Consider the following 10,750-nt stretch of genomic DNA (forward strand, 5'->3'; position numbering starts at 1 on the left):
AAACAAGAAACTGCACACAACATAACAACTTGGAAGTATTATGGAATGTTTGCTTTATTTGATGTAGTACTCAACAATGCTATGTCATAAAGTTTGTAATAATCTGATTATAAATAAAACTATATTATAAATATTTTCTACAATAAACACACACAATATTCAACAGCTTTGGACTAGTCCAGTTGCCTTTACATGACCTTAATTGCCCACAGAGGGGTGCAGATTTCAAATGGAGTCCCATATTGAGGTAATCCCATTTGAAATTCACACTCTGTGTCATGTGGGAGATTATGGTCATGTCTTCCATAGGTGGTGTATGGATTTCAACTGGATAACATATTGTTGTTGCTCAAAATTCCACATGTCACAATAAGCTGAACACCTGTCTCTTTAGCATTAAGGTAAAGGACATTTATTTTTTGAGGACCAGGGGTCAATTTCCCAAAACTTGACAAAGCTTCACGAGTCTCAAAATCATTAACTTACGATGAATCCCAAGTTCCATTTTACTAAACTTACTTGTGAACGGTACCCTTCGTATTAGAAATATGCTTAAATGTTTTAGAAATACACCCAAATGTATTAGAAGTACACTCAAATGTATTAGAAATACACCCAAATGTATTAGAAATACACCCAAATGTATTAGAAATACACCCAAATGTATTAGAAATTTTGTGCTTGATTCACAACATGAAGAATAAATTCCTATTTGTAAAAAGTATTGGGTTTGTAATGAATACATGTACCGTATTCATTCCATTAACTGCCCATGCCCTATAAGTGCCCACCCAGTGACTACACATGATCCTCCATCATCATTATGTGCAGGATCCAAATACACAAATCAAACCATTCTACACATCTATATTTTGGGCCATTTTTTACATACAGGTTTGTAACTATGTAAACAATATGAAAAATAAGCGCCCACTAAAAATGTGCCATGGTGGTTAATGGAACGAATACGGTATCTTCATTTTCAAAAGAATGAACAGGCATGAGACTGCAAAAAAAAAAAAAACTGAAAATGCGTGTGAAATTGGACAAAAAGTAATTTTGACTGAAAAAAAAAATTCTCATGCCTGAATGAGCCAGAATTGACAAATTAGATCCATATTTCACCATTTTTTTTAATGATTTGAGGATTGATTAATTAGCATGAGTAGCACTTTTCTATTCGAGTGACCCCGGGCTCAGACTATGCTGAGGGTTGGCCCTGGTATTGGGCTATTCCACATAAAATCCATACTACCCTTGTGGAAGATGTTAGAAATATCTTGCACAGGGGAGTATGAAATTTCAAATGGAATGAACACATTAGGCAGCTCCATTTGAATATCACTACATCCTCTGATGTGTGGTGTAAAAGGAGAACCCAAATAAGGCACTAATGCTCACAACATGGGGACCCTTAAATAAGTAAAACATACAATTTAGAAATGCATAATATAAAAATACCGTATATGTGATGCAATCAAGCAAAATCAGTCGGAACTCTGAAATTTTAAGTGTCTTATATGATAGTAAACAGCATTTACAAAGCTGCATTTTGCAGAAAACCCTGTTGAAATTGAACAAGTAGTTCCAAAGATATGAGCAATTAAAGAGTTTCCAAAACAAAAGGAAATATTTCCTTTGTTTGGCTATATCTCAAAATCAATATTTCCGAGTTCCAACTGATTTTGCTTAATCGCATCACATATTAGATTGCCTCTCAAGTTTCATTCTATGTAAACACCAGCACCCTGTAACACTAAAGTGACCCCTTTTCATTAATATGATACTCAGTTTTTAGTTGAATTACTGATTTGACCTAATTAGCACCACTCCCTTAATTAGCGCCACTGTAATACACCCAAATGTATTAGAAATACACCCAAATTATTAGAAATACACCCAAATGTATTAGAACTACACCCAAATGTATTCAACAACACCCAAATGTATTAGAAATACACCCGAATGTTTTAAAAAAACACCCAATGTATTAGAAATACACCCAAATATATTAGAAATACATCCAAATGTATTAGAAATACATCCAAATGTATCAGAAATACACCCAATGTATTCGAAAAACAGCCAAATGTATAGAAATACACCCAAACATATTCCAAAATCACCCAAATGTATTAGAAATACACCCAAATGCAATAGAAATGCATGAAAAAAAACCACCCAAATGTATTACAAATACACCCACCTGTTAAGCACCCCTTTTATTGCACATATAGCATATAATTGTTACAAAATTCCATTTGATATTCACACTCCCCTGACTATGGTATGCACATCTATTCTTAGCTACTCTGGACATTCTTGTTACTTTCAACATAGTTTAGTATGTTGTTTGAAGTTACATTATTCGTAACCTATGCCTATAATATCAAACAAAACCATGTATGGTGATCCATACCTATACTTTTCACAGCAGATCAACTTCAATCTTATAATTAACCCTCTTCACACAGATGTCGACTGCAGACGACAAGTTCCAAATTTCCTTTAAAATATTTAATAATTTTGGAATTGTACATTTTCACAACCATATTTGGAATCAGCATGAAAAATGCATTGAAATTAGTACAAACAAGCCCAGTATTGTTTGAGAGGTTTTTGAGAGAGCTCTTGATATTTTGATAAAAATCTCAAGAAAAATTTATTTTACATGATTTACATGTGATCGCAGAATAGGAAAAATGAAGAAAAATCACATTTTTTAATAATTTCTTGTTATTTTTGGTTATTATTTTTATGAATTAAGAATCGCATAATGTTCTAGTAAGTACCGTATTTCGTCAAATAGTCGCCCTCCCTCAAATAAATGCCCCCACCACTTTTTTCAACCAAGATGTTTCAAAAATGCCGATATTTCCATGCTATCTTGTTTAGTAAGCAGAAACCCGATAGTGAACCAAAAGTCAGTGTCAAAAGTTCATAGTTCGTCATTTTAGCGTGACTTCTAAGCTTACCTAATGATTTTAACGGGAATTGTCGTGCTAAAAATGACCTCTAATAAACGCCCCCCTTGGGAAAATGTAACTCCCCCGGGGCGTTTATTTGACGCAATACGGTATGTACAGGAAAGCGGCCCCTTGGGCATAAACAATCGTTTAGTCATGACAATATATGAAGGAACCCCTAAATCAAGATGTTCAAGAAAAATTTTACTGTTCATTAAATTTTGATCTACAGCACATGGAATTTGATGTATCTGGCATGAAGCATCTAATTACTCCACAGAAAATTTAGAAATAAGTAATCTGAGTATATTTTGGTTCAATATTATAACCACATATAGAGCAAAATATATACTATATCAATATACAATTGTCATGCAACATGACATGTTGCTTTTTTCTATACTTTGAACATAATTGCATGGCAGCTTAAGTAAAGATGCAGCAAGAGTTTTTGTATACACACAGAAATTTACTGTTTTAAGCAAAAATTGGCTACTCCAGTTGAAATTCATGTACCCTGTATGGAAGACATGACCAAGGTGTGTATATTTCAAATGGAGTCACCCATTCAGGTAATCTCATTTCCCCATTTAAAATTCAATTTCACACTGTATGTGTAGAAGATCAATTTTGTGTCTTCCATAGGAGTGTTACCTTGAATGAATTTTAACTGGAATAACCCAATCTGTAATTGAACTTTTTGGTCCACCTATAAATTTATTAGGGTATATAGGCCTACTATGCAACACAAAGTGACTGTGCCCTTTGCTTGCATGCTACTGTCTCAATGAAGCCAAATGGACCATAATTACTATGGGCTCCAGGAGGCCTGAGACAATTATACCTAAAGCAGTGATGGCCAACAATTATTTTAGAAACAATAATTTATTGGTCCAATGGACTTTGATCCAAAGTAGTTAGCCATCCATATCTTGTCCCTCTTTATTTTGGTCCAACCCTTAACTTTGTCCCATATAATTTTGGTCAACAGAAAATATGTCCTATCTACAAAAGAAAAATATTAGGTCAAACCTCTTGATGGACCAAAGCATGTATGGATGAAATATCTTTTGAACCAACTTATTTTGAAATATTATACACCCTGAAGCATGTGTTCTTTTTGGAATGGTAATATGACCATATTTTTATCAAAATTGGACCACTCGTGATCTGAAGTCAAAATTGAGATCCATATCCCACTTCATTCCTTTTGACCCCATTGGGCTATTCCGATTGAAATCCACACATCCCCTATGAAAAACATGTCCTTTATCTTCCACACAGGGAAGGTGAATTTCAAATGGGGTTACCTGAATGGGTGATTCCATTTGGAATCTACACTCCCTGTGTCTGAGATTAAGGTCATGACTTCCATGGGGTGTATGGATTTCAACTGGAATACCATTTGGGGTTGCAGCCCACTGGTTAGGAAACCCTGATCTATAATTTGGCTTATGATTGGCGAAAAAGAAATGAGACTCATAAAAATGTGCATTGATATAGAATGGTGTGTATATGCAGTTGGGTGAAGCACTTAACGCTAAATAGTATTTTTGAGCAACAGAATTTATGTATGAGTGATATAAAACAAATACACACTCATAGACAGTTAATATTTGTATACAGCGTATAGTTGGGACTTTGTTGATGTACACAGTAACAAAATCCGAATATTTTCACCAATTATAAGCCAAACAAACTCTTAAGAAATACAAAGAAAACCCAATTGTTAACAGCTAAACCATGTTAAACCAGGTCTGCCACTGGAAATTATCAATTTTGAGGATGAAGACTAGATATTTCATGAACTGACAATATGACAATATTGTGGTTAGATTTATGATCACATAATAAGATCCATATTTTAGAAGAAATTCTTGTTTTGGGGATAAAAAGTTCCCACTTTTTTCAATAAAAATACAAGCCAAATATTGGTCTATTCCAGTTGAAATCCACACTCCCCCTGTGGAAGATGGAAGAAAATTCTTCCACAGCGGGAACATGTTTTTCAAATGGAATTGTTGGGTTAAATATTTTGAAAACCATACTCCCCCTGTATAAAGCTTTACACAACCAACTGGAAGCAACCCAATTGTCTATTCTATTTGAAACCAATACTCCCTCTGTGGAAGACTATTAGCTAAATCTTCCAGGGGGTGTATGGATTTCAACTGATATAGCCCAATTTAATCATCCTAGTTTACATTTAATATATGTCAAAGAATGTAGTAAGTAGATTTAACATATTCATGATATATATATATATATTGATTGCAGATTTCTATGTAAATGATTAACTTAAGGGACCTGTGAAAGATTGGAATATTCCAGTTGCAATCCAAACACTCTCTATGGAAGAAATTACCTTAATCTTCCACACAGGGAGTGTGAATTTCATATAGGGTTACCTAAATGGGTTACCCTATTCGAAATTCACCCTCCTTCTGTGGAAGATTAAGGTCATGTCTTCCATAGGGCAGTGTATGGGTTTCAGTTGAAATAGCCCATTCAGGGTTCTGTTCCAATTATACCCTTCCTACTGAAGTCTCCTGTGCAGCAACAGCACCACCACTTGTTGCTATGACGATAAAGGATCCCTACCCTCTTCAACCTCCGCCCAATCTCCTTGACACTCTATAGTTCCAGATTCTACCCTTGGTATTGAAATCCCTTCTGTTTCAGCAGCACCATCTCCCTCTGCACTACTTCTCAGTTCTGGATCGCTCATAAATCGTGGTATATGATGACCCTGTCTCCTCATGCGTTCTTCTATCTCGCCAAGTGATTCACTCTTTGGTACCTGTTGACCATCTTGTAGCTTGGATTGGTTTCCTGGAGGTTGTATCAGGAGATCTTTGGCATCTATTACAGCAACGACATCTTCACCTGAAGCAAGCAACAAAGATGTTTGGATATCATTGAAAGCCAATACATTTATCACAATGGGCTATTCCAGTTGACACCAATGATCACAGAGTACTAGAGTATCAACAGTCAAAGTCCCCGTGCATTGTATGCTGTGAATTCCCCCATATTCATGAGGGCAAAATCATTCGATCGTGAGGTGTCTAACAATCACTTTAGCGTTGCATGCCTTCGCGTATACACGATAGAGCTTTGAGTGTCTTCGCGTTTACACAAATGACCACAAAAAAATATGCGGTATGTGCGTAGTGCTTTTGCCTGTCGCATTTCATGGAACAAACAGCCCTCAATATTATTGGGTGATGTTGAGACTATGACTGCTTGTACGCGGTCTGTTATCTCTTTTGTCCATGCCAATGATACATCCCCTATGAAGCTTGGATTTTTTTTCCTGGAGGTTGTATCAGAGATCTTTGGCATCTATCATAGTAACAACATCCTCACTGGATTGGGGCAAAAATGGGCTATTCGATGTTTGGATATCATTGAAAGCTACCAAATTTATCACAAGGGACTATACCAGTTGAAATCCATACATCTCCTATGGGATACATTACCTTAACCTCCCACAGAGGGGTAGATAAAGGTCATGTTTCCCATAGGGGGTGTATGGATTTCAACTGGAATAGCCAAATATATATGAAAAACACAAATATATAGTACAACTACTAGACTGACGCCATCAGGCAGTCATTGTTTCAGGTCGAGGACTGATAAACTTGTGTGCAAATGTGTCAGACTTTACCACAAGAATATGAATAAGTACATATTACGCATACCACAAAAGTCAGAAATAAGTTTGCGTCTGACGATCCTGTCAATCAAACGCCCCATGGCCTGTGATTGGTCAGTAGTGCATAAAAAGATCTATTAATTTATCAATGTATTGATTGAGCTTACCTGTGTTTATATTGCCCTTGGTGTTTTGCTGTGCCATGCTTGATAGGCTTGATGAGCTTCCTAACGCCCCGTAAGCATTCAGTGCCTGTCTGCGTTCTTTTGTCTTAATCCCAATGAATTTGAGAATCTCATCCATTTTTTCAGAGTAGTCAAAATGTCCAGTCACCTATTGAATGATGATAATGTGTTTTGGAAACTTATAAAAGGAGATTCATATCTAAGGATTTCTTGTGAAAAACTGAACAGTGTGAGCGGCATATACCCTTGTGCTCTATATATGTGACCTGCTACCACAAAATGAGCGTAAAGTCGCAAGTTAGTAGTTTTAAAATGCCCACTTGGCTACTGTGTCGGTGTTCTTTGTTTCACACACACATGTTTAAGTCAGAAGTATGTCTACATGTCCTTTGTGAATGGGCGGCACAGGCCATTCATGTCGGACATACTACTGGCTTGTACAGGTGCGCGGCAAACAAAGAACATCAACTCAGTCAGCCAGGATGTCAAAATACAAACTTGTGACTTTATACTCATTTCATTGCAGCAGGTCACATACATATAAAGATTTGCCTAATGGTGCTATGAGTTGCTTTGACACAACTGGAATTTTAGGCACAATCTAAAAGTACCCTCCAGTAAAAATCCTACCAGCAAATAAGGCCACATACCCTTAATTCTTGTTGGGATTTTCAGAGGAGAGAGTTCTCTATTTATACATGAAATTTACCCCAAGGCAAAGGAGCCCATGTGTGCCATTATACCTTTACGGTATTTGAGTACAGGTCGGATATGTTACGATAATTATATACTTTTAATTTCCTCATTGAATCTGTGGAGTTGATCAATCAGTCAGATAGGCGTTAGACTATCCCGCAGGAGTCCCAGGTTCAATTCCCGGTGTGTGGCGGGCATGATTTTTTCTTTTTCTTTCCATTTTTAACCCAAAATTGTTTACTTTCATGTGAAAATTTACACATTGAACTGGGAAATAATTTTTGTGTCCTTTTTTTTTGGAATTTTTTTTTGCAACTTTGACATGTACTGAAGCTATCCTATATAATGTACTTACTATATCAGTAAGGTCAACATTAACCATACGTCTATCATTCCATTCAATTGGAGCTAGGCCTGCAACTTTGACTTGCACTGAAGCTGTCCTATATACAAACTGTAGTAGCCAGTCACCTCTGTAAATAAGAAGGCAACATTGGTTAATTAAAGATTATTCTGATTGGATACAAAGAGGGGTACATCATATATTGAGCCAATCAGAGCTCAACAGAATAGTCAGCAGGGCTGAAAGAATAAGATTGCTAAGAGATTCTAAAAGCTCTATTTTGATTGGTTACTTAAATGATTATATCATGTAATTAGCCAATGACAGGCTCTCTCGTGTCCATGGGGCTAAAGTTGGGTAAGGAGAGAAAACTCATCTGGCAATAACTCTAACAAAAAAAGTTCCCAATACTTGATTCTGACCTGAACTCCGGTAGGCAAGATACACAACAAAAATTATGAAAGAAAGAAGAGAACAATACACAATTGCAAAATAGAGAGAAAGGGCAAAGCAGCTGTAGAGAACACAAAAGGCAGCCACCAAACCACACACTCCTACAGCTAATTCAGCAAATCAATGTAGTAAAGAATGGGAGTTTGGCAAATCTGCTTAAGTGTCCTGGCAATTAATAGACCTGGGCTGCATTTCTCAGCTGCTTGGAAGGAGCAACTTACTGGTATTATGGTACATGGTACGCTCTGATGTAGATAAGCACACTTGTTCTATACTGGCCGAGATAGTCTCTAGGTTACAAATACTTGCCTGCAATATCCACTGATAACACGTCCAGACACAACTCTAGCAAAAGGTTCCCAATGTGAGACTCCAGAGGAACAAGGTGTACCTAGTAAGATTGCATCTTGTACAATAACAACTCACCTGCAATATCCATTGATAACACGTCCAGACACAACTCTAGCAAAAGGTTCCCAATGTGAGACTCCAGAGGAACAAGGTGTACCTAGTAAGATTGCATCTTGTACAATAACAACTCACCTGCAATATCCATTGATAACACGTCCAGACACAACTCTAGCAAAAGGTTCCCAATGTGAGACTCCAGAGGAACAAGGTGTACCTAGTAAAATTGCATCTTGTACAATAACAACTCACCTGCAATATCCATTGATAACACATCCAGACACAACTCTAGCAAAAGGTTCCCAATGTGAGACTCCAGAGGAACAAGGTGTACCTAGTAAAATTGCATCTTGTACAATAACAACTCACCTGCAATATCCATTGATAACACGTCCAGACACAACTCTAGCAAAAGGTTCCCAATGTGAGACTCCAGAGGAACAAGGTGTACCTAGTAAAATTGCATCTTGTACAATAACAACTCACCTGCAATATCCATTGATAACACGTCCAGACACAACTCTAGCAAAAGGTTCCCAATGTGAGACTCCAGAGGAACAAGGTGTACCTAGTAAAATTGCATCTTGTACAATAACAACTCACCTGCAATATCCATTGATAACAAATCCAGACACAACTCTAGCAAAAGGTTCCCAATGTGAGACTCCAGAGGAACAAGGTGTACCTAGTAAAATTGCATCTTGTACAATAACAACTCACCTGCAATATCCATTGATAACACGTCCAGACACAACTCTAGCAAAAGGTTCCCAATGTGAGACTCCAGAGGAACATGGTGTACCTAGTAAAATTGCATCTTGTACAATAACAACTCACCTGCAATATCCATTGATAACACGTCCAGACACAACTCTAGCAAAAGGTTCCCAATGTGAGACTCCAGAGGAACAAGGTGTACCTAGTAGAATTGCATCTTGTACAATAACAACTCACCTGCAATATCCATTGATAACACATCCAGACACAACTCTAGCAAAAGGTTCCCAATGTGAGACTCCAGAGGAACATGGTGTACCTAGTAAAATTGCATCTTGTACAATAACAACTCACCTGCAATATCCATTGATAACACGTCCAGACACAACTCTAGCAAAAGGTTCCCAATGTGAGACTCCAGAGGAACATGGTGTACCTAGTAAAATTGCATCTTGTACAATAACAACTCACCTGCAATATCCATTGATAACACGTCCAGACACAACTCTAGCAAAAGGTTCCCAATGTGAGACTCCAGAGGAACAAGGTGTACCTAGTAAAATTGCATCTTGTACAATAACAACTCACCTGCAATATCCATTGATAACACGTCCAGACACAACTCTAGCAAAAGGTTCCCAATGTGAGACTCCAGAGGAACATGGTGTACCTAGTAAAATTGCATCTTGTACAATAACAACTCACCTGCAATATCCATTGATAACACGTCCAGACACAACTCTAGCAAAAGGTTCCCAATGTGAGACTCCAGAGGAACATGGTGTACCTAGTAAAATTGCATCTTGCACAATACCTTCAGAACCTGTGGAAATTGCATTTACATTATTTTTGTATCACCTTTTTTTGACACAGGATATCTAGTCATTATATTGAGAGCATGAAACTGTCACCTTTGCTCCCGCAGCAGGCCCGAGGTCTGAAAGTAGGGAAATACACAGAGAGCATTCAATATGCAGGCTTTGTGTAGAATCTGGGGTTTGTGTTTTGGCATTAGCTGGCACAGTAGCTTCTTACAATTGGTTTACTGCATTATTACTGCATTATTTAGGGGCCATTAATAGAACTGAGTGCACGATTTATTGTGGATACCCAAGGTAGAACCCTTTCATACATTTTAAAGCATATTTTGAAAACATGTTTATACTCATGTTTATACTGTTAGTCAATTGATGTTTTTGCTATATTTTCTTTGTTGTTTTGCATTTACCATAAAACCTCGTCTACAAGCATAAGGAGTGATTTTGATGAAAATATTAAAACGAAGCAGCCATAAATATCCCAATGTAATACATTGGTCTTACAA

At 37.1% G+C, this 10,750-nt stretch overlaps 1 protein-coding gene across 1 annotated transcript in view; it reads right to left on the reverse strand.

Moving 5' to 3' along the window:
- Positions 1-18: 18 nt before the first annotated feature.
- LOC140156836 (transmembrane and coiled-coil domain-containing protein 4-like) overlaps positions 19-10,750 on the reverse strand; it is a 52,879-nt gene continuing 42,147 nt past the window's right edge. Inside the window, exons 11-14 of the mRNA XM_072179831.1 lie at positions 10,132-10,249; positions 7,861-7,978; positions 6,792-6,957; positions 19-5,852 (exon numbers count right to left, since the gene is read on the reverse strand). Of these exons, the coding sequence (XP_072035932.1) occupies positions 5,545-5,852; positions 6,792-6,957; positions 7,861-7,978; positions 10,132-10,249 (710 nt within the window). The 3' untranslated portion in view covers positions 19-5,544. The remainder of the gene's footprint in view (positions 5,853-6,791; positions 6,958-7,860; positions 7,979-10,131; positions 10,250-10,750) is intronic.

This window comes from Amphiura filiformis, chromosome 7, assembly GCF_039555335.1.
Source record: "Amphiura filiformis chromosome 7, Afil_fr2py, whole genome shotgun sequence".
Lineage (NCBI taxonomy): Eukaryota > Metazoa > Echinodermata > Ophiuroidea > Amphilepidida > Amphiuridae > Amphiura > Amphiura filiformis.